The 25973-nt window shown below is 40.0% G+C and overlaps 1 protein-coding gene across 4 annotated transcripts in view; it reads left to right on the forward strand.

The window, feature by feature from the left end:
- adcy3a (adenylate cyclase 3a) overlaps window positions 1-25973 on the forward strand; it is a 171991-nt gene that overhangs the window by 85890 nt on the left and 60128 nt on the right. For 3 of the 4 annotated variants that reach the window (XM_047360985.1, XM_047360983.1, XM_047360986.1), the window contains exon 19: window positions 867-993. In XM_047360985.1, the coding sequence (XP_047216941.1) occupies window positions 867-993 (127 nt within the window). Of the gene's footprint in view, window positions 1-866; window positions 995-25973 lie in introns of those variants that run through there. The other variant, XM_047360987.1, reaches the window with a different exon arrangement.

Below are 25973 nucleotides of genomic sequence, written 5' to 3' on the forward strand. Positions count from 1 at the left end.
CAGCATAACTACACAGATAGTTTCAGTTCAGATTATTTAGTTAAAGGGTGCTTATTTACAACAATGTCATCTCAAGGAACCCCACAAAGGGTCCCACTGATGGTCATTGTGGTTCTTGGTATAACAATAGCCACCAGTTACACCAGCTACATGGACAAACTTCATGAGTTTTTTACTTAGTACCCCTACACAGCCCATTCTAAAATGGCCAAACTCTAACACTCAGTAGTTTAATCTAACCTCCCCAACGACCCTACACCATACCAAACCCCTTGTGAAGTGCCTTGGGACGACATGTCATGAATTGGCGCGATATAAATAAAACTGAATTGAATTTTTTAAAGGGCTGCACGGTGGCGCAGTTGGTAGCACTGTTGCCTTGCAGCAAGAAGGTATTGGGTTTGATTCCCGGCTGGGGGTCTTTCTGCATGGAGTTTGCATGTTCTCCCCATGCATGCGTGAGTTCTCACCGGGTACTCCGGCTTCCTCCCACAGTCCAAAGACATGCCTGTTAGGTTAATTGGTCACTCTAAATTGCCCTTAGGTGTATGAATGAATGTGTGCATGGTTGTTTGTGTGTTGCTCTGCGATGGACTGGCGACCTGTCCAGGGTGTACCCTGCCTCTCGCCCATAGACTGCTGGAGATAGGCACCAGCTCCCCCGTGACCCACTCTGGAATAAGCAGTAGAAAATGACTGACTGACTGACTGAATTTTATATATATATGTGTGTGTGTGTATAGAGAGAGAGAGATATAAATTATTTCGAAGTCATAGTGCACTGTCATTGGTATTTCACATATGATAATACTCTTTGTGCTAAAATGCAGAATTAGAGACCTGTTGTTTGTATTTCTATCTTACAGATGGAAGAGCAGTCTGACAGAGAGCGCTGGCAGCACCTGGCAGATTTGGCTGACTTTGCTCTGGCCATGAAGGTTACACTGATGAACATCAACTACCAGTCGTTCAACAACTTCATGCTACGCATCGGTATGGCTTTTTCCTTCTCCTAGGAATTGGTAGTGGTTATATTGTTGATATTACCAATTAAAGTATAGGCCAAAATTTTGGAAGCATGATCAGATTTGTGAAAAACATTTCATTCAGACCTGCATAATATATTGAACTGCAATCATAATCTCATAAATGTGTACAATATCTCAAAGAAATTGTTGGGTCATTTGATATGCTATTTTGTTTTGTGTGCCCTGCATTTATACTCTGGGTGATATGGACTTCACTTTTTTTCAAGGTAATTTTGGTCAGTTGTTGGCACAGTTCCGCTAATCTGTTAACAGATAATAAATGAAACAGAATTTTCGTTTAGCGTATTTACATTTTTTGCTGACTTTGGAAACCATAAGCAGACCGTCTAGATTCCAATAAATTAGGTTTTGCCAACGTTAAGTCCACTAACTAATTCACATATTTGTTCTTTTCTGTTGTGGGCATGTCACGAAGAGTCTGTTAGGCACACTAGGTGTACAGTGAATGAGTGACAGTCGTCTTAGCGGGTAAGCAGTTAGCGTTACTTTTTGCAAAATCTTTTATCTGCTTAGCGGTTCAGTGTAAGTGAAACTAACTTTTTGGATAGCTGTGCCCATCACTAGTTTTAGTACATGTTGCAATACTTTAAATCTACCACTGCACAAAAAATAATATTTAACCATTATCAAATACTTAACCACACCAGTCATATTAGGTAGTGCAGCTGTATTAATGAGCAGTGCATAACTGAGTTCAGTTACATTTTTAAACATAAATGCTGCATTCCCTTGTGCTCTTTTCAAAGGTTGGAAAATATTTAGAACAGCAAAGGTCACATGCATTCCTCAGTTATGACTTTGACAAATTTTTTCACACAAACTGTCTTCAAATCCTAGTATCATCAGCATAACAGTCTAAATTTGTCCCATGCTGCCTGATAATTTTACCTTTTGGAAGCATATATAGTAATAAGAACTGGCCCAAGCACTGAAACCTGTGGTACACCACAAGTAACCCTGGAATTTGACGGTACAGATGACATAGAAATTTACAGTTATATACAATAAACACTCTACAAAGTGCATAAATAGATTGGAGGACTTAATTTTGTCACTTCTTTATAATTTGACTCCATTGCTGGGTTTGCAACTGAAGGGGCTTTTCTGCAGTTGTACAGAATACAAGTAAATGTCATGGAATACCATGAAACGAGACCCACTTAGGGCTATCAATTGTCTAGTATTCTCTTCATCCTTCTTTCTCTCTATACTTTTCTCCTTCTCTCCCATTTTCCTTTTAGACTCTCTTCTCTCTCTTTCTTGCTTCTTTTTTTAACTTTTCGTTTCTGTCTTTCTGTCCATAGCAATTGAAATAATACCAAAGCAAGTTTCCAATAATGTTTTTTTTATATATACCAAAGGAGCATTATAGCATTAGCAATAATGCTCCACTTGTAAATCTGTAAAAAAAAAAAAAAGTTAATCTGTTGGGCTTCTTCTTGGGACTCAGACATTAATTCTGAGTGCTATTGTGCTGGACAGGACACATTAAAAAAAGCAAAAAAAATGTTTTATAGTAAAAAGTATTTATTAAAAGAAATGTTTTATACAATTCAATTCAGTTTTATTTATATAGCAGAGATTAAATGTACATCCTTCAATCAAATGAGGTGTGAACATTTTGACAGGTGGGCGGGACTTCCGGTGACGGGACATCCTAGGGCGGGACTTCCGGTTGCGTAACCGGATATCGTCATTAACCGGATATCGTCATTAACCGGATGTTGTCATCAGGAAGGAAGCGAATCTTTCTAATTGTATGTTTTTAGATCAAAAAATAAAAAAACACGTAGTTTCTCCACTTTAAAGGTCACTCATGTTAATGTAGGTATGTCACACAAAATTCTGATAAAATTAAAGGTCACTCAGGTTAATGCAGGCATGTCACACAAAATTCTGATAAAAAGAGAGAACCTGACAGAATTGTAAATTCATTTTGTTTTAACGCAGGGGTTATTTAGATGGATGATTTTACATCTAAAAAACAAGAAAGACAAAAAGTAGATACAGAACCTTTCTTCCTCTGCTCAAATGTTTGAGTAATCTAATCTTCACCAGCAACTTGTGGAGATGACCTAAACACAGAACACACAGAAACTGAAAAAATAAAAAATAAAAGTTTTAAAGTCCTCAGACATGTCACTGTTTATTGAATTAAGGCAGACATCCGTAGCTGTTTCTTGTGTATTGTCTCAGACAATGTCTTCACACTGACTGTAGTCAAAGTAATTAAGACGACCGTGCTCCTAGCAGAAAACGCAGCAATTTACCTGAAGCATTTGCTGGAAAAGAACACTCGTTGAACAATGGTTAGAGTTAAGAGAGTTTTTCATCAAACCGGGGAGAAAAGAAAGGTGTGCCTAGATGAGGAGCAACCATCTACATCATCTATTTCCTCATCTGAGATACCTGTCGGAATTCCTATTGTAACATACTCTGCAGATGATGATCCAACTTCAACAACAATGGATGAAAAACAGGCCTCAGGTCAGCTAAGACGTACGACTTTTCTGTGTGAAACCCCAGTAACCGTCTACAGGCATACGCGCCGTGAATTGGATGCCCGAATAAATCAACATATTATTATGCAAGGTACAAAGGCCTCTGTTCGACACTCTGCAAGAAGAGTGGTCTTTGGAACCATATGGCCTGAGTGGTAGCTGGGGGTATATTTTCATGTAAGAAATAGGAGAGCTCTGCCTGTATCAATTGGATCAAGACGAGGTATTTAATGGATCATTGGCTCTGTGTACTCTCACCCACAACAACTGGGCTGTTACGGCTGACAATCCCACACCTTAACGATAACTCTGAGTCATTCTCAGTATACGAGAGGGAGGATGAAGATGAAAGCTCTCCTCGACCAGCAAAAAGGATGAGAATGTGTCCTTCCGATGTTGAAATAGCTGCAAGAGAACCTCTCTTTAGTGCAGTGTGGGGGTCAAAAACCACAGCAAATGGCCGCTGGTCTTTTCAGGCAAGCAAACGCAAGAACAACCAGACGACCCCCTCAGATCTGTTTGTGTTGGAGGCATTCAATCAGAACTGCGGTGTATTCAAGACAGTGCTGGCTCTACCATATAATGCTTGGGTTGAGAAGATGAATGAAATTGGACAGCATCTTTCCAACCTTTTCCAAAACTCACGCTGCTGGATTGATGTTATGTCAGTGAAAAGATTGCTGACATTCCCTGTTGTGGATCTAAAGACCACCCTCTTTTGAGGACCCACCCTCTTTTGAGGACCCACCCCTCTTCTTGAGGACTGTGGTGGACCAGACATAAGCAAGGACAAAAGGTGTTCAAAAATTGGAAAAACTTAAATTTAATACTATCAAAAATAGTTAACAAAAGGTAAACTTCAATACAAAAATAACTTAGATAATAAATGACATGAGTTTGGGCCCAATTCAGCTGAGGTCAACTGAACAGCAACAAAACTCAAACAAAACTGACCTCCAGACCAAAAAACGAAAACTACTTAAATAGGGGTGGAATAACCTAGACTCAAATGGGGAAGGCAATCTCCCCATTGCAATGTTTGAATTGGTCTTTATTATCTGACTGTCTTTTTTTCTGTTTCTCTATTAAATACGGGTAAAAATAAAAAAAGAAGTATAAATATACCCTCAGGTGTTTTTTTTTCATTATTTAGCAAATAGTTGTCAGAGTGAGCATAAGACTGGGATGTCTGAAAGAAGGATCATGAAAAATGTATATTACAACCCATCAAATCCGGGAAGTTTAGGGGGTATAGAAAGGTTCAGGAGGGTTTTGCAAAATGAAACGGGGAAGAAGGTAGCGGTTGAAAAAGTTAAAGATTTTTTATTGGGAGAAGATATCTATACTCTACATAAACCTGTAAGAATAAAGTTCCCGAGAAACAGAGTTTTTGTCACAAGACCATTGAGACAGTCCCAAGCCGATCTCTGTGACATGCAAGCTCTGGCCAAGGAAAATGACGGTTACAATTATTTATTAACAGTCATTGACATCTTTTCAAAGAGGGCGGCAGTACACCCGGCGGTACATTGATGTCCTGCAAAATTTAGCTAGAAGCTACTACTATAGCTACCATACCAGCATTAAGATGAGCCCAATGGAAGTGACCTCAGAAAATGCCTTTCAAGTGTTTCAGAATCTGTACGGTGTTACCTCCAACAGATATTGCAGGGCCTCAGTGACAATGTTTAAACAGGGGGATCTTGTCAGAATATCCAAGGTACGTGGAGTGTTTGACAAAAAACACAGAGTTTTACGGATGAAGTGTTTACAGTGTATGAGCGGATACCTCGATCTCCTCCTGTATACAAACTCAAAGATTTGGATGGAGAACCTATTGAGGGTTCTTCTTACGCTGAGGAACTTAAAAAAAAAAAATATTTAAGGACAAGATGTATCAAGTGGAGAAAATATTAAATCGACACACCGTTAAGGGTGTCAAACCCTGCCTGAGGGTGTCAAACCCTGCCTGAGAAATTCAACAGTTGGATCAGGTTTGATGAACTACGAAACGTATAAAATAGGTGTGTGCTAAAACCTTACGATTCATATAGCATCATGGACAGCAAGGCAGAGGATGGCGGGTTTTACATTACCCTTCCCTCTAACGCTAGCAAGGAAGTGTTTAAAAATAAAACCAGTTCAAGTTTCCGTGTAAATTTAGCTCAACATATTGATTTAGACGGCCAATGGTTGGTTGCATTAGCAGAGATTTCATATCCCCATACATGGTATAATTTACCGAATAATGTAGCCTACTTTGAATGGAGGAAGGTTGGTGATGTGGAGATCCATACGCAAAGGATCAGAGGTGGCTACTATAACAGCATTATTCAACTCGAGACAGAGATGGAAATGTTTTTCAAAAAAATGAACTCGGGTATCCGCATTAAATTCAGCAAAGTTCAAAAGAGATTTGCATTTCAAGCAAGCAGTCAGTATGAAATACGCTTCTTTAGTAGTCTAGCTTATATGCTGGGTGTGAAACTAGGGGAATGGATTCATGTAGCTGAACCAACACTGGCTCCGTTTCCGGCGGATATAAACGCTGGTTTCTATCACCTATACTGCTACAGCGACGTGGTCAGCCCGCAAATAGTAAGCAACTCTTTTGCACCTTTACTGAGGACCATCAAAGTACAAGGCAAATTCAGTTATATGGTTACTCTGACTACCTTCCAGTTTCTAGAAGACATATTGAAAATATCCATATAGAAATTAAATCGGACCAAAATGTTCCTGTAAATTTTGACTATGGAAAGACCATCGTAAGACTACACTTCAAACCGGTGATATCACAACGTAGCCTGAGATTAATTTTATTTGTATAAACAGAGATATATATAACCTCTAAGACTGATTGGTTTTCATTCATATTCCCCTGGTCCTTCAACACTGCACCAAGCAAGCAAGAGAGAACATGACACAGCTAAGTCTGAGACGTGATCCAAATTGCTTTGTAAATTACTATGTAAGTCAATCAGGCGGTAATCTGCCAGGGTTTTATGGGGCCCCGGTCATGTACGGATGCGGAATTGGATCATTATTTTCAAAATTATTCCGCTTCGTATCCCCTCTGGTTAAAAAAGGATATGCTATTGCAAAACCCAATCTTAAAACGGCTGCATCAAATATCGCTTCGGATGTCATAGGTAGGGCCGTGAGTAAAATGAGTGGTTCTACACATACCGACGGTCAAGAAGGTTCAGGAATTATGGTTTTATCCAAAAGACCCAGAAGAAGACCCCTGGCAATCGTTTAAAGGACGGTTAAAAAACGACAAACACGAAAAAGGAGATCAGTTGGAGATGACAAACGAAGAGGAAGGAAGTCTTCCGCAAGTTTTGATATATTTAAATAATGGCACTTTTACATAACAAATCATCAGAGTGCACACTGGCAGAGTTGGACTTATTTTCTGCCCCAATGACGCAGCTATCGATTGAAGATAAAATTTACACCGAGATCCAGCCTTTATCAGCAATCACCGATGGAGGCCCGATCGAGTTTTTCATTCCGGGAGACGGAGAAAAGTATCTAGATCTCAATGATACGCTGTTGCATCTCAGAGTGAAAATTACAAACGAGGATGGAACAAACCTGCCGAATGATGCACCTGTAGGGCTCATCAACTACCCGTTAAACACCATCTTCAGTCAGTGTGATGTCACTCTCGGAGATCGATAGATTTCACAATCCAGCGCTACACATCCATATAGAGCCATGATTGAGACATTGTTAAACTTTTCTGAGGATTCTTTAAAAAGCCAGTTTAGCTCTGGTCTTTTTTTCAAAGACACTGCAGGGGCTCTGAACTCTATTGTTACAACTAACGGCCCTAACCAAGGTCTTAACAGCAGAGCAGGCTTTACGGCAAATTCCAGGGAGGTACATCTTCTAGGACCCTTGCATGCAGACATATGTTTCTGCGAGAGACTTCTTTTAAACTCTGTTGACCTCAAAATTAAATTTACAAGAGCCAACGATTCTTTTTGTCTCATGGCCGCAAGAGACTCCACTTTCAAACTCAGGATATTAGGAGCATCTCTTTTCATCAAAAAAGTTACCATCTCTCCAGCTGTACGACTGGGTCACACTACAGCTTTAATGAAAGCAAATGCTCTGTATCCACTTTCACGCGTGAATGTAAAAACATATTCCATCCCTGAAAATTCAAGGGTAGGCAACCAAGAGAATCTTTTCTTAGGTATTTTTCCCAAGTATGCGGTGATTGCTTTACTGGATCATGACGCTTTTACAGGAACACGCGATCTCAATCCGTTTGACTTTAATCATTTTGATATGGAATATTTAGCCTTATGCAAGGATGGTAGACAAATTCCTGCTAAGGCCTTCCAACCCAATTTTAACCAAGGCATTTCAGTGAGAGAGTATTACAACTTGTTAATGGCTACAGGACGACATCTAAAAGATCTTCTGCTGAGTATAACACATCAAGAATTTAATCAAGGATACTCTCTATTCGCATTTAATCTTAACCCGGGTGAGGACACAGATGCTCTATCTCTACTTTCCAGTGGGAATTTAAGATTGGAGATGCGATTTAGGCAACCATTGCCTCATACAACCACACTGATCATCTATGCTTGTTATGACTATTTTAGAGATTGATTCAAAGAGGCGTGTGCTGGTGGATTATTCTTAATCTAATCAGACATGAATAATCATGAAATTGAGGATCTACTGCATTATCTGCTGGAAGATTTGTTTTACGGTATATGGGCGTGCGACCAGCTGCCGCTGCTCGCTGACACATTCACAGGGCCCGTATACTTTATAGCGAACACACATTCTTCACACATGCCGGGGGAACACTGGTTGGCTCTGACTTTGGAAGAGAATGGTAAAGCCAGCTTCTTTGACTCTTATGGATTCCCTCCGGATTTTTATTTCTACCCGTCAAGCATCGTAACATTTTTAAAAGACAGATCATCAAAAATATTGTATCACAATAACCAGCTTCTAAACACTCTGTCCACATCATTGTATTTATTACGTCTGTCATAGAGCATGCGGTCTATCACTGCAGCAAGTGTTGTCTAAATACACCGGAGATGTGTTTAAGAATGATTTAATGGTATCTAACTTTGTAAAAAAATACCAGAAATGTGTCATTTATCAAAGTTCTACATTTTTCACTCATGCTCCTTGGAGATGTTTCAGGATTGTTATGGAATTTAAATTGTCTAATTTGTTTCTGATTTTAATTTCTGCTTAAATTCTAATTAAAATATATATCAGTGTGTGTGTGTTTGTGTGTGTACTTGTACTTGTTGCTGAGTGAGAACCAATTTTCATATTTTTATCGCAAAGTGAGGACATTTTGACAAAGTGAGGACATTTTCCTGGTCCTCACTTTTTCAAATTCCGTTCTTGGGACAGAGGTTAGGTTTAGGACTAGGGTATGAATTGAGTTATTGTTAGGGTTAGGGTTAGGTATTAACTGGTTAGTGTTAGGGTCAGGGTTAGGCACTAAAAATCAAGAAAAATGAATGGAAGTCAATGGAAGTAACTGAAAAGTCCTCATAAAGATAGTAAAACACGGATGTGTGTGTGTGTGTGTTCCTGTCTTGGCATCACAGTGAGAACCATTTTCCCGATTTCACCATCTAATTGAGGACCGTTTGTACCAAAGTGAGGACATTTTGCTGGTCCTCACAACCTATTTTGCTAACGGTTAGGTTTAGGACTAAGGTGTGAATTGACTTTAGGTTAAGGTTAGGGTTAGGCATGCACTGGTAATAGTTAGGTTTAGGGTTATTGTCAGGGTTAGGGCATAGAAAGGGTTGAAAATGACTGAAAATCAATGGAAGTCAATGGGAGTCAACACATGGTCCTCACTACATATAGCAAAACAAGAGTGTGTGTGTGTGTGTGAGTGTGTGTGAAGTAGAGCATGATGCTAGACATGAAAATATAATTAATAAAGACTTTATTGAATGAAAGAACTAAGTTACACATCTCATTTTCTTATAACGGTTTATGATGAAAATGTGATCCATCGGGGAGGTAGTATTGTTTTACGAAGAGACTTTTTTGGCTTCATGGTAGTATTTTTAGGGTCTTCCTGCTCAGATCTCGACCAATGGGGAGAAAAGGTTATCTACTTTTGTCTTCTCTGCTTAATGCGAGGGAATGCTTCAACACTTTCAATAAATGATGCCTCTCCGTCTGTTTTGAGCCGTCTATATTTATCACGAGCATAAGGGTTATTGACTGAAGATATGGGGATGTTTACCTCTGACAAAGTATGCAGAAAGTCTGACCATCCTTGGGGTAGCGGTCCTCCAGATTTTTTAAACGGTAGCATGAGATTTTTCAACAAGTCAATCATATGGGACCCCTTTACAACATTTCCTTTGAATACAAATTCTCCTCGCGAAGTCCAACCCCCGCTTCTTTCGGATAATTTCTTCATTTTAACGGTTATGCTTTGGCAGGCTTTTCAGTACATCCATAACAATCTGATCCGAAGCAACCTGGTCATGCCCCGGGACCTGTTTTTCTTCATGCTGCTCATGGTCTGGAGTCTTGCTCGATGTGTCACGCTGAAGCGTCAAACTCACCCGTGGTTCTTCTTTCACACCCTGTTTGAGTAGAGTGAGATACCTCTGCAAAAGTACATCATAGTTTTTTTATTTTTTCATAATAAGTCAAAACAGGGTCATTCAATATCACTCTCATTTCAGCATCCAAATTCTCCTCCGCTGTCTGTCTGATGGATGTTTCTGGCTGGGTCAGACGCCTGAACTGATGAGGGGAAATGAGAAACATCTTCTGCGACGTTCTGAGAGACATTATCTCCTGATGATTCCACCCACTAGATCACTGATCAAGGGAGCAAGAGCCGTTAAGATGGGGAGAATAAAACCACCTCCTTGACTTTTGAGAGCCAGTTGTTTACATTTGATACCAGTTCTTTTATCAGCCAACAACCTGATGATTTTTCTTTGCTTCTTCAATTTCCGGTGTTGAGAGGGTGATAGTTTAATGTTACTTTTTAAAATATTCAGAGCAATCTCACACAGAGCCTGAAGAAAGTCAGGAGAGCAGTGTGCAAGAATATCTTTACGTTTCTGTGGACTGGCTTGGTACAGAGCTCTGAATAATGGGACATTCCTTTTTATACGTGCAGACATGATGACTTACTTTGTTTTCGGTATGTACACAGCAGGCCACTGGTGAGGAAGTATGCCTGTTCTCAGTCTGAAATGTTCTGGGCAGGTAGGCGTGAAATCGATGATTAAATATCCATGAGCTTCTCTCGTTGCATTTTCAAAACTCTCCAGGAAGACAACCTTTTACGATGGAAAAATTTGGCGGGCTAGTATATTCAACTGTAGTTTATCTCTCGGGTTCTTAAACACCATATAATTACTGTTCAAACTAATAGTGCGACTGAACTTTCCCTGATGAAAAACATTCTGAGTCAACATCATGACATCATATTACGATGGTGACGAAACTGGGTAAAGACCGTCATCACGTTTTCATCATCTGAGGCTTGAGCAATAACATCGTCTAGAATGATCAGATGATTCTGATCAGGAGGAAACAGGTTTTCATCTTCAAAAGAATGAGGCAATCCTTCCACAAATTTAATATTTTTATCTATATTCTGCAATTCAGCATACATCGGCTGAAAAGATGTGTAAATCCACACAATATTTTCTGGAACAACATCCATGACATGGTTACAATTTTGCAAAACACTTTTTACAAAAAAGGTTTTCCCGCAACTGCTGGGTCCTATTATCATACATGAGAAAGGCGCTCTAAATTGGAAGAATGCAAAATTTTTTAATTTTAAATTTTTATTTTATCTTTCTTCATCTTCTTCTTCTTATGCTCTAATAACCAAAAGGCAGAGTTGTCCCGTCAGAAAAAAGGCATCTCTTGTCATACACCAACCGAAACCTTTTAACAAATGCAGCATTTCTTAAGAGGAATCTCTTTTTATCCCTCCTGATCGTGTGCTGAGGAATTTCAATGACACCCTCACTTGACCCCTCTAAGTAGCCCTCAACCAGCCCTTTGATGCTGTCCAAATTGACCCTCTCGCTGCATTCATGCATCTGAGTGATGCCTTTAGCACGTATCACTAGCTTTTTCTGGGTTTTGGTTTGATATGCATAACTCTTGGGTCCTGTTGATGCAAACTCCGAAATGCTGTCTCCCGCGAGTGCGTCAGTAAGATCACCCAGATAATTTCCAAGCTCCAAAGGAGTTTCAACACTTTTTGTCACATAAATCAAACTGTCCGTGTCAATATAAATCAATCTGTCCTGCAATTGTTCCATGCTGCTGAGTAATTTTAAACGTGCATAAGCGGTGGTGAATGCAGCAATAAACACATTGTTTACCTTGCCTGGGGGAGAGAAGACACATGTGCTGTAGTTCCACTGCACTACACACATTTCAGGGTTGAAGAAATGGAAGTAGTTAACCCTATATTTACTCAAGAACATGAAGCTGAAAAACACATCAGGGTTAGTGATGACTGTGGTCTGAGACAGATCACTTCGCTGCGCAAACCTTCCCCAAAAGCTGTTTAAGCACAGTTTTGCTACCTGTCTTTTGGCAGGGTTCACCTCGATTTTGCCTGCGTCTAATTGGATACCCTGGTGGATTGTGTAGTCTGCTACATACTTTGACTTGCTCTCCTCATCCACCGTTTCAGAAAGGCAGCCTGAAGCCTCCTGCTTACCCTTTAAAAAGCAATGAATGTAACTTTTAAAGATTGTGTCACTGGTCTTCTCAAAATGCCAAACTTCAGTGATTTTGGCAAGGCTTTACAAAACTCTACACTCACCCACACACCTGTCAGAGCTCTGTCCTCATCATTATGCCTGCAGGGACCTGACTGGTTATTTATTTCAGCACATGTGCGGCAGAGAGCAAACACAAGTTTACCTTGGGATGTTCTGTAAGGCAAAATGGGGAAAAAGAGACCTCGTGGGGGGTAGACCACAGCTTTGACGTGGCCAAAGTAGCTGCTGGGGTCATCAAAATCTTTGTAAATGATGGTGGGGTGCCCGAGGGGAAAGACGCAGTTAGCATTTACATAAGGGTACAGAGATGTGTAATCCACATAGTGTACAGTTTCACCTGGCCCCGCTGTGTACCTCAACCTCATAGGGCAGGTGCATCCACCATACAGAGCATCTCGGGGTGATAGCGGTTCGGGTGCATTAACTTTCTCAAGAAAGTTGATCACCCCCGGGTCTGATTTTTTCATTTCAGTCCACTCATGCTCCCAGATGACCTCGATACGAAGGCCGTACACAGTTTGGAGTACCTTGCTTCTCTCAACAGTGGCTGCATAAAACTGTTCAAATGCTACCCTTCTCAAAGGACACTTGTCATGAGGCATGTAACACTTTTTACAGCCATGGAAAAAAACAGCTGTAAAATTCAAACACAACTTTGACACCGTTAATCTCTGCATACCCATCCACAGAATATGGACCAATTTTCTTTTCCCCCTTGTTTATACATGTTCAATGTCTATTTTTCTGCTGTCTGAAATCCAGCCAAGCCATTGAATGGACGCGCTGGAAAACGTCTTACTACTACGCCTGTAATCCAGAGGTGAGGGGATAGCCAAGGTTTTAGGAGGAAGGAAATTGGTTACAAAAACCTTCATGCAGGCTGAGGCTATTGTGACGCATTTAAGCGGATCCACACTTGTTTCCTTAAAGAACTCATCCCTGAATTTAACACAACCTTGAAATAGAATGTCCACATCATTTTTACAATAACGAAAAGCTTCCTTCTCAAAGTCAGAGATCCCTTTGCTCGCTTCTCTGTACCAGCTGCTAAACACCTGTTGTTCCTGAAGGCTCATGCGTTCTACAGCGTAGGAGGATGGAGGAGGAAAAGACCCCACATACTGGAGATGCTGTTCAGAAGAGAATAGGTGGGGGAAAAAAACCTTTGGTCTGATCACTAAAACCTAATGCTTTCGGCATCGCGCTAAGCTTCATACACATGAAGGACAGGCTATCAATGAATTTTAACCTGTAATCAGGGTCGGTTAAACAGAGAACTTTACTTCCCTGCATGATGAGATGAGGTCTAATGCCTAACTGCAGCATAACTGTGAGAATCATGTAGCTGTCATACCCACGTGTGTTGTGTGCTATTAAGGTAAAGCCTCTGTACATCGGTCTCCTGAAATGGAGAAGACATTTTTGGGTGCAATCCATAAGCATGCCATTCCTCACCTTTCAGCGTTTTAACACAGACCAGATAGGGGATGTGCACACCGTTCTCGTCGATGAAGCATTCAAAATCATAAAAAAACAATTTATCATCTAACTGATTACAGGCTTGGGCGGTTTGAATGTAACACAGATCAGCATCGCACGTCACATCTAAATCAGGAGGTATATTCTCACCGCAAATATGGCATTTACATTACACAGGTGTAGTTTATCCTGCCTGCTGATTGGAATAACGTATATCCTTTTGCACACCTTGCACAGTTTTACCAACTCAGTCACTCATAGGCCTGTCAGCACTAGGTTTGTTGCGGGGTTCCCTATGTCTGCTGAAACATGAAGAATTACGACAGATTCTGTGACAACCTGCACAGGCGACAGGTTCGTTAATTTAACGCATACACTGGTATGAGTGACACACCGGACAATAGCCTTCACAATGGTCTGTGTCTGGCTTTTCATAGCTCCCGTAACAATATGCACAGATGTATCTCGATCCTATAAAACCCTTGAGATTTTTTATCCCATAGCAGTGACCTTGAAATTACAGCAGAAAGAGAGGGTTTGATCGATCAGGGAAACTGGTCTCAAATTTACACAGAGCTGCAGTGCCTGTAACACAAACACTACAATTATTCTCTTTAGAATGTTTTCAAATGTACCAATGTCGCTGAAAGTTACTGCTGTTTGATCATCTAAACCAGCCCTGTGTTGCCACTCCCTCCCCAGCTCTAAAGCCTGATTATCAGTAAGGTTAGAGTCAGAGACGTGTGCAAGACTTATGGCAAACCATAACTGATTACCGGAATTATCTACAATATGCAGGTGACGTTTTTTCTTATTAATCAGTTCACAGTCTAGCGTTCCTTTAACCTTACTTTTCGAGCCTCCTGCAGGGTCATTAACTACCTGTAGAACAAATTCCAGTTCATTATCTGCAGGCATTTCAGCGTTGGACTGTACTAACTCATCTAAAAAATCCTCAAAAGCAGGTAGAATCATATTCCCATCATCGTTAACGGTAAACGTGACGTTACGGTTCAGATTTTCCCTGACTAATTCTAGCTGCACAACATCGTTACGTCTGGCTAAAGATCTTGCAGTATCGGCTAATTCAGTGAGAATATACATGATGTTTATATAGACTGCAGCGAGATCAGGGACATTACCAGGACAGGGAGGTGGGATGGTGAAAGGTCTCCTTATTTCAATGTTATTAAAATGTTCACGTTCAACAGTCACAGGAGGATCTCCCTCAATCTGATCAGGGTTGACTGCAACCTCCGGATTGAAATTACCGCCATGCTGCCCAGTATGATCAGCGGCGTGTGACGTTGAAGGAATTTGTAAGTCAGCTGATTAATTTTTCTAAATGCTAGGTGGAGACGGTGTTCTATTTAAATCTTCAACAACCTGTTCTAATGAGCGTAAAAAGTCACCGTGCGGATTTTGATTTATTAAATTTTCACTGTTGTTAGCAGGAGATGCATTTAACCCGATGTTATCTGCTACTTCTGCATTAACAGGAATTTCACTGAGTTGAGCAACAACATTCCTTATCTCATTCAGCGCATGTGTGATCTGGCTATCCATATTAACATGAGTATCAGAAGAAGAAGAAGAATAAGACCCAAGGATCAGTTTAAATTACCTTGATATCAGCGCAATGTTTCAGTAACAGTGTCTGACATGCAGCCAGAAGCGTTAAACTTGATGCTTTATTACAACGGTCACGTAAGGATGTGAAAACTCTCTGTCTGCACTGTTGCTGTCCAGGTCTCGATGAAATCTGCTCCACCATCAACGTTGCCTCTGGAAAGATAAAGAAAAAATAAATTAATGAAATATACGAATTAATTCAGTAGGTAAATGAGTATAAGAAGAATTAAACTTACCATTCAATAAACCTCTAACAAGCTTCACCCTGGTATACAGAGCACAAAGTCTGTCCTCAATTTAAGATATTCTGTGAAACAAAATAAAGTTACGTTACAATGCAGGTCTTTTGAAAAAACAAATCTGGTTTCTGTGAAGATTTGGATAGAACAGAATTTGAAATACTATAACTTACTCCGTACACGGGGTATTTGAACGGTTCCGAGCGGTGCCAACTCTTCCTGCACTGAACTGGTAAAGTTCTGCTGAATGTTATCCAGGCTTGGGTTCTGGATTAAATCATTCGATATATCTGTAAAATATTTTATCAGGGGTTAAAACAAGTCTGCAATATCGCATAGACCTGTGAAAACATATGCTTCGACCTCTCTTTCATGGATATGTTTAGCTGGGATCGGATTGTCTTTTTTAAAGACAAGTTTCTGTCTCAACTTTGATTTTTTCGGAGGCAGATGGTTACAAATGCTGACCTCTCCAACGTTCAGGAATACGTCTCTTGTTAAATCTGTAAGTAGAATTTATTTCATTTATTTTTTAAATCACAAAATAGCATTCATCAGTTGACTAAACCAGATGTTGTTGCAGTTAATAATTACCATAGCCAGACTGTGTAAAAATGATACCATCCAGCTCGTCCCTTGTGGGTTCTAAAGAATATAACTTAAACATTATTATTATACAACGAGCATTCACAAGCACTTAAGGAATTCTTAAAGATGAATACTTACTACTGAAGATTGCGTTGTATTTCTCGATAGAAGCAGAATGTTCATCACCTTCTTCGTTTTCTGAAATATGTTCCGACATTTTTTGTTTCTCTTTACAAGTGTTCTAAAAATATTTCAGTGTAATTGGTTAAAAATAAACTTTTAGCTACCAGATTTGAACCCGATCTCCCAGTAAAGATTGTGTTGTATCTCTCGATAGAACCAGGATGACTGACTATGCCACCTTCTCTGTTTCCAATGACGAAATCCTATCAGCGCGCATAGTTACGCCCCTTGGCCACCCCCCGAGACACCTCAGCAACAGCGCAGACGGGGATGTGTTTTGACTGAGACAATGCTCGAGACTGGGCCAGGAAGGAGCACGGTCGTCTTAATTACTTTGACCACAGTCGGTGTGAAGACTTTGTCTAAGACAATACACAAGAAACAGCTGCGGATGTCTGCCTTAATTCAATAAACAGTGACATGTCTGAGGACTTCATAACCTTTATTTTCTTTTTTTTCAGTTTTACATAGACCACACCTACAGGATACAACCTCTGGCTCCCATGTGGGATGAGGATAAAACTGTTTTCTCTAAATCCTCAATAACTATTGCTCTAAGATGAAAAAAGAAAAGCTTAAGGTAACTAAAATTATCATCCATTTTACCAAATGGAGTCTCTAATGATTCCAAACAAAGTCTTTTAGCTGTAGAATCCATTTCTAATTTGGAAACAGCATACTGAGCACTCATAAAAGTTTAGATAATTCCATGTTTGGCTTACTTTTTAACTATTTGTTTCAGTTAATTTGTTTCTCTGTTTTTAGATAATCTCTACAAGTTGCTGGGGCAGATTATATTAGATTACTCAAACATTTGAGCAGAGGAAGAAAGGTTCTGTATCTACTTTTTTGTCTTTCTTGTTTGTTTTAGATGTAAAAACATCCATCTAAATAACCCCTGCGTTAAAACAAAATAAATTTACAATTCTGTCAGGTTCTCTCTTTTTACCAGAATTTTGTGTGACGTGCCTGCATTAACCTGAGTGACCTTTAAAGTTGATAAACTACATGTTTTGTGTTTAGAGGTAAAAAAAAAAATACAATTAGAAAGATTTGCTTCCTTGTGATGACAACCTCCGGTTAATGACAACATCCGGTTAATGACTATATCCATTTACGCCACCGGAAGTCCCGCCCTAGGATGTCCCACCACCAGAAGTCCCGCCCACCTGTCAAAATGTTCACACCTCGTTTGATTGAAGGATGTATATTTAGTCTCTCTTATAGCCCCAATTCAAAACACATGTCATCTCAAGGCACTTTACAAAGTCAAATAAGTCAATTCATACAAATTTCAAGTCAAATACATACATTCCAATTGATCCTAAATATCAAACAGTGCAGTTGGATTCAGTTTATTATTCAGATTAATTAAACATTTTTCTATCTAAGGGAAGCCCCCGGCCTGGAGCACTGTTGCCTCGCAGCAAGAAGGTCCTCAGTTCGACTCCTGGTTGGGGAGCTTTCTGCATGGAGTTTGCATGTTCTTCCCGTGCATGCATGGGTTCTCACCGGGTACTCCGGTTTCCTCCCACAGTCCAAAAACATGACTGTTAGGTAAATTGGTCTCTCTAAATTGCCCTTAGGTGTTAATGAGTGTGTGCATGATTGTTTGTCCTGTATGTCTCTGTGTTGCCCTGCGATGGATTGGCGACCTGTCCAGGGTGTACCCCGTAGAGTCTTGGAGATAGGCACCAACTCCCCCGTGACCCACTATAGAATAAGCGGTATTGAATAAATCAATAAAGGTTTTTCTAGCAGATTGCATTGAGTCAGTGACTTGCAGCATTCACTCCTCCTGAAAGAGCTTGTAGAAACAGTGGACAGTCACTTGCATTGACTTTGCAGCAATGCCTTATACTGAGCATCCAGGAAGCGACAGTGGAGAGGAAAAACTCCCTTTTAACAGGAAGAAACTTACAGCAGAACCAGGCTCAGTGTGAGCCTGCCACGACCGACTTGAGGTTTGAGAGAACAGAGCATAGACAAAAAAAAGAACACAGACGCACTAAGCCAGTAGTCCTTACTATAGGAAAGCAAAGTGAAACATTAATGGTTATAGGTCTTTCGCTCTAGAGTATGAAAGAGAGCACATCCTGTCAGTCACAGTAGAAGCTCAGGCAGTAGCTTTGTCTTGGAGAGACAGGGTTAAACAATGAAAGAAAGGGCAAAGTGTATCATCTGTATAAGGTGAGCATTAAGTTGTTGGCAGCAGCAGCTCAGCCGATGTCTCCATCCAGGAAGGTGCCACAGCTAAACACAGAGCCTGGTGAGATGTAGCTTCGAGAAAGAGAAAAAACAGAGAGAGAACATAGAGTTTAAAAGCTGAAATAACAGCAAATAACGCAAAATTGGAGAGTAGAATGAGAATGTAGCAGAGAGAGTGAAAGTGGTCATTATGTCCTCTAGCAGTCTAAGCCTATAGTAGCATAACTACAGAGATAGCTCAGGATAACCTAAGCCACTCTAACTATAAGCTTTATCGAAAAGGAATGTTTTAAGCCTACCCTTAAAAGTAGATAGGGTGTCTGCCTGACGGACTTAAACTGGCAGCTGGTTCCACAGGAGAGGGGCCTGATAACTAAAGGATCCGCCCCCCATTCTACTTCTAGAGACTCTAGGAACCACCAGTAAAAGTGCAGTCTGAGAACGAAGTACTCTGTTTGGAACATATGGAACAATCAGATCTCTAATGTATGATGGAGCTAGATCATTAAAGGCTTTATATGTGAGAAGGAGATTTTTTAATTCTATTCTGGATTTAATGGAGCCAATGAAGGGAAGCTAAAATCGGAGAAATATAATCTCTCTTTTTAATTTTCATCAGAACTCTTGCTGCAGCATTTTGAATCAGCTGAAGGCTTTTAACTGCATTTTGTAGACATCCTGATAGTAAAGAATTACAATAGTCCAGCCTTGAGGTAACAAATGCATGGACTAGATTTTCAGCATCACTCCTGGACAGAATATTTCAAATTCTGGCAATGTTCTAGAGGTGAAAGAAGGATATCCTAGAAACTTTTTCAATATGGGATTTAAATGACATGTCCTGATCAAAAATAACACCAAGGGTTTTTACTTTATTACCAGAGGTCAATTTAATGCAGTCCACATTAATTGATTGACTAAGCAGTTTCTTTTTCAAAGATTCTGATCCATAGATGACAACTTCTGTCTTGTCTGAATTTAGAAGCAAAAAATTTAGTCATCCAAGTTTTTATGTCTTCTAGACATACTTGCAGTCTATCTAACTGGTTGGACTCAACCAGATTCATGGATAAATAAAGCTGAGTATCATCAGCATAACAGTAAAAATGTATCCCATGTTGCCTGATAAGTTTACCTATTGGAAGCATATATACAGAAAAGAGGATTGGCCCAAGCACTGGACCCTGTGTTTCCTCTACAATTAACCCTGGAGTTTGAAGATTATTTATCCTTTGCATCTTTTTTTTTGATATCTCAAACTGTATCCTGCTAAGGATAAAGTGTGGAATATGATTTGTTTCCCTTCTCTTACCTAATGTGGTCTTTCTTCTTATCCTCTTTTTACCTAAATGTGGCTTCAAATAATTTTAGATTGCTTAGAGGAATTCATAGATTTTTAGATTTCTTAGAAGGATTGTATTACAACTATTTCATACCAGTGAAAGCCAAACATTATTAGTATTTGAAAGTTTGGACTAAAACTGATTTATACCAGCGACCCTGCACAACTATTTCATACTAGTAAAAGCCAAACATTATTAGTATTGGAAAGTTTGGACTAAAACTGTTTTATACCAGTGACCCAGCCTCTACTTAGACATCAGTGAGTGCCCATGACTGTTATAATTTAAAGGATGGAACCACAACTGCCTCATACAAGCGACCTCAAGGATTAATATTATCATCTTTCTTCTAGCACAGGATGAATTCCTTACCACAGAGGACTTAATGAGCTAATTACCTCTATTAGAAAGACTGGATTAGAACCAGCTCTGGATTAGAACCAGCTCTTACCAGTAAATCCCCATTTGATTATCATTAATGTCATTTGATTTGTTTCTGTGTTTGATTTTTTGTATCATTGTAATGTTTTTCCTCAAGTACAGCACTTTGAGTGCCTTGTTGCTGAAAAGCGCTATATAAATAAACTTGACTTGACATGAACAAACTGGAATCTGTCAGACAAATTAGATTTAAACCAGCCTAGTGCTGTTCCCCTGATAACTACAGAATGTTCCAGCCTTTCTAAGAGAACATTGTGATCAACAGTATCAAATGCAGCACTGAGATCTAACAGAACAAGTCAGACACAAGTCCATTATCTGAGGCCATAAGAATATCATTATTGACTTTTCACTTTTAGATAAAAACGAATGATTGGATATAGGTCTGTAATTAAGTAAATCATCTGATCAAGCAAAGGTTTCTAAAGTAAAGGTTTAATTACAGCTACCTTACAAGCTTGTGGAACACATCCATTTACTAAAGATAGATTAATCAAATCTAGAATGGGGCTGGTAATCAAATGGAACACTTCCTTAAATAATTTGGTTGGGATTGGGTCTAACATACAAGTTGAAGGTTTATATGAAGCTAATGTTTTTGATAACTCAGGAAGCTCCACTGGATCAAAGCAGTCCAAACACAGATCAGGTTCTACACTGCTGTCTCAAATTAAATTAAATTCAAAGATACTTTATTGATCCCCGAGGGGAAATTAGAATTCCAGTACAACCCATCCAAACATACATCTTGACACAACACAAGGGGGGATGGGTCACCGAGGCGTTTGCTGCCCACTCACAGGCGCTGACTTGCTAGATGAGAAAAGAGGCCACATTAGGTAAGTAGAGGAAAAACAATCTTATTTCACACTTTATCCTTAGCATAAAATTCAGTTTGAGATTGCAAAAAACCACAGCACAAAGAAGCAACAAGTTTACAAAACAACATCATGCCAGTAACGGTGAAGGTGGTGTGAGGGGATGCATATGTTTACCTTGAACATGTGTGTGTGTCCAAGTGAGTGTGTGCAAGTAAGTCCATGAAGCACTGTCCCAGAGGCCATTGTCCTTGATGGTACATTGGAATGTTCATCAATCGGCCACAAAGTTCTGAGCAGGTCCACAGATGTCCTCAGGGAAGGGAGGGGGCAGAGGGAGCAGAGCGTCATGTTTACATAACTTCCAGGAGAGGTTGAAGATAGCCAGCTATCAAGGCCGTGCAGGGCTGCCAGATTAGGAAAAACCATAATTATTTGGGTTAGGATGACTCTTAATTTTCCGTCAGCCTTGAAAGTCTTGCTGGTGCTTCTCAAAGGTGAATCCAAACAGCCAAATTCCTGGTCTTTCGCCAGATCCGAGCGAACAACTTTCTCCAAGATTTATCCCATTTCACCCCTGAGTCCAGGAACCGCAACCTGCCTGCGATCCTCTGTAAGGATCGCATCCAGTCTGCGATTCAACTCACGTAACATCTCAGTCTGAGTACTGATCGCCCTGAAGATCCCATCACACATGCCAGGCAGCCTCACAATTGTCAGAACAGCTGCTGACATTCTCCGAATTTCTCGATATGCCAGGGAACCGCTGACTCCAAAAAGCAGAAATCCTGATATCAAACATCCAATTATATACACATCTTCCACATTCTCGACTGACATTATTGACAAACACACAATCCTCCACGTCTGCCAGGAGTCCATTGTGTATCCAGAGAAAAACGTCACTCCGGACAAGCGGGCTCTCCTCCAACCTGTCTTCTCGTCGAGAAAATTTGATCAGTTGCATTGAGAGACCAGCTGACCAAATCCATAACTCAGAATTTGGAAGATAAGCAAAAAGAGGCTCCAAAAAGAAGACAAGACACAGAGCTGAAGCAGGACAGATATGGGAGGGTGCGGGAGACAGAGAAAAAGTGTCCTCCTCCACCGAGAGCAGAAAAAAAGTCTCACTGACTAAGGATGAAGTAATCATGTTCGGGAGTATGCCATTGATTTTTTTTTTAATAAAATCAATTTTATTTAAAAAGAATTTCATAAAGTCATTACTGCTGAGATCTAAGGGAATGGATGGCTCAACAGAGCTATGACTCTGCGTAAGTTTAGCAACTGTACTAAAGTGAAACCTAGGAATATTCTTATTCTCTTCTATAAATGATAAGTAAGCTGTTCTAGCCTGGCGATGTGTCTTTTTATACTGTGAAAATCCAGTGTGAATGCTATAAGCTGAATTTTTTAGCTGAAAGCTGGCAGAAACAAGCTGAAATTGACTAAAGATAATCTGCTGAAATGTAATGAATTAGAAGAAAACAGAACTGCTAAACTCTTGTTGAAACCTGGCAGAAAGTGGCTAAGGTTGACAGCAGAATATTAGCTGAAAAACCTTCAAAGCAAAGAAACAGCTAAGAAAAACTGTCATCTGATCTGTTTAAGCAGGAAGACTATTACCTGTAAAACAGCGTAACAAGGTGATGTTACCTCAAAACTACTTGTTGAAATAGTTGTTGAAATGCAAAAACTGACAAAAACCTTAATAAAACAGGAAAGAGCTGCCCATAGATGAGCTGAAAAGGCATAGACTGAAGCAAAAATATAGACTAAGAAGTTGAATTCCCTGCTAAAATATATGAAAAAATGGCAGAAAATTCTGAAAAGAGTGAACTAACAACAAATACCTGAAGAAACACAAAAACAAACAGGTAATGTCCTAAAAAAGGCAATGTGTTCATCAGCTAAGAGAGAAGAGAGGAGAAAGAGAAGCTAAGATGCTAACAAAGTGAAATTACTCCATCTACTATGCAAAAACAATGTATAAGCTAAAATTAGCTAAAATGCTAATGCTTACTACGGCCTATATTCCAAAGTCTATGAAATTGCCCTTTAAAATTATTCACTCTTGTTCAGGTGTTGGAACAGCAGTAGAAGCTGTTTAAGTAGCTGACATCAAATGGTCACTGTTTTGATTCTCCACTGGGACCTATGAAGATAGTCTTATCATCATAAGTCACCAAGTAGTGGTTTCATTCTGGTTCTGAAGGCGATTTTGGACCTGGTTCTGGTGGAGAGTCCCTAACTGGTTCTGATGGAGATTTCCTCTTGGTTCTGATGGAGGTTGGGTGTGGTTCTTATGGAGATTCATTCCAGGTTTGGATGGATGTTGGTCCGGGTTCTGATGGAGGTTTCTTTAATGTTCTGATAGAGTTTGGACCTGGTTCTAATAGTGGGTTCCTAACTAGTCTTGATGTGGAATTCCTCTTGGTTCTGATGGAGTTTGGGTCTGGTTCTGATGAATGTTGGACCTGGTTCTGATAGAAGGGTCCTCCTGACTCTGAAGGAGATTTGGACCTGGTTTTGGTGGAGTTTTCTTACTGGTTCTGATAGGTTTGACCTGGTTCTGATAGACTTTTACCTGGTTCAGATGGAGTTTTGTACATGGTTCTGATGAAGATTTGTACCAGGTTCTGATGGAGTTTGGACCTGGTTCTAGTGGAGGGTCCCTAACTGGTTCTGATGGAGATTGCCTCTTGGTTCTGATGGAGTTTGGGTCCGGTTCTGATGTAGATATTTTCCTGGTTCTGATGGAGTTTGGGTATGGTTCTGATGGAGGGTTCCTAACTGGTTCTGATGGAGTTTCGGTCCAGTTCTGGTGGAGATTTGTTCCAGGTTCTGATGCTTCTTGTAACTGGTTCTGATAGCGGTTTCTTTCTGGTTCTGATTGAGTTTGGACCTGGTTCTGATACAAATTTGTACCTGGTTCTGATACATGTTTGTACCTGGTTCTGATGGAGATTTTTTCCTGGTTCTGGTGGAGGGTCCCCAACTGGTTTTGATGGAGATTTCCTCTTGGTTCTGATGGAGTTTCAGTCCGGTTCTGATGGAGATTTTCTCCAGGTTCTGATGGATTTCTGAACTGGTTCTGATAGGTTTCTTTCTGGTGCTGATTGAGTTTGGACCTGGTTCTGATAGTGGGTGCCTAACTGGTCCTGATGGAGAATTCCTCCTGGTTCTAATGGAGCTTGGGTCTGGTTCTGATGAATGTTGGACCTGGTTCTGATAGAAGGGACGTCCAGATTCTGAAGGAAATTTGAACCTGGCTCTGGTGGAGTTTTCTTCCTGGTTCTGATAGGTTTGACCTGGTTCTGATAGACCCTGGACTTGGTTGAGATGGAGGTTTGTACATGGTTCTGATGAAGATTTGTACCAGGTTCTGATAGTTTCCATCTGATTCTGATGGATTTTGGACAAGGTTCTGATGGAGTTTGGGTCTGGTTCTGATGGAGATTTGTTCCAGGTTCTGATGCGCTAACAGCCTATATACAAAAGTCTATGAAATTGCCTTTTAAATTTAATCACTGTTGTCCAGCTGTTAGAACAGCAGTACATGCTATTTAAGTACTCAACACAAAATGGCCGCCAGTAGTTGCCTCCTATTAAGATGGTCAAAGGGTTAGTGGTAGGGTCAGGTTTAGGCCATAGAAATGTAGACAATGAAGGGAAGTCAATGGAAAGTCCTCACAATGATAGTAATCCATGAATGTGTGTGTGTGTGTGGGTGTCTATGTTTGAGTGTGTGTGTCTCCCACTTCCCTGGGCTTTTAATATGGAGGCGCATGCTCCTGAACTACCGCCCATAAGTCGGAAACCATAAGGGCTATTGACGTCATTCTTGGATCGTTTTTCTCAGAACGGACAGGGAACGAGAATATTAACACTTTTCTGCTGAAAATATAATATTAAAGGGACAACATGCTTTCGAGCAACGTCTTATAACGCGGAAACTATAAGGGCTATCGATTTTATTCATGCACCGAATGAATCAGCAGGCCTTGCTGAATAATCATAGAGCTTCTCAAGTTTCTACAAAAATCTGTCTGCGAGTTGTGAAAAAGTGGATCATTTTGACGATTTTTAACCTGAGTGAAGGTGAATTTTTCACTCTCAAACAAACCTACCTCACGAGAAAACGATAAAAGGTATCCAAATATTCTTTAGACTGTAGGTATCAGCAGGGATCGGTGAACAATCCTGGAGAGTTTCGTGTGTCTACATAAATCTGTGTAGGAGATGTGACTGTGTAGAAAAGTGGATAATTTTGAGATTTTTCAATTTTAAGACATTTTTGGGAAGGACTGATTTGGTACTCCTAAACAAACCTATTTTATGACAAAACGATAAAAGATATCAAACAAATTCCTTCACTGTGAGTGCCAGCAAGGTTTGAAGATGAATTGGTGCAAAGCTCATGTCTCTAACATGAACGGTTTATGAGAGACGGCGATTTGAAAATGTGTGAGTTTAAGGATTTTTTGCTCTGGTCAAGCTCTCATTGAAATACAGGTCCTTCTCAAAATATTAGCATATTGTGATAAAGTTCATTATTTTCCATAATGTCATGATGAAAATTTAACATTCATATATTTTAGATTCATTGCACACTAACTGACATATTTCAGGTCTTTTATTGTCTTAATACAGATGATTGTGGCATACAGCTCATGAAAACCCAAAATTCCTATCTCACA

The sequence above is a fragment of the Girardinichthys multiradiatus genome, chromosome 3 (genome assembly GCF_021462225.1).
Source record: "Girardinichthys multiradiatus isolate DD_20200921_A chromosome 3, DD_fGirMul_XY1, whole genome shotgun sequence".
Classification (NCBI taxonomy): Eukaryota; Metazoa; Chordata; class Actinopteri; order Cyprinodontiformes; family Goodeidae; genus Girardinichthys; species Girardinichthys multiradiatus.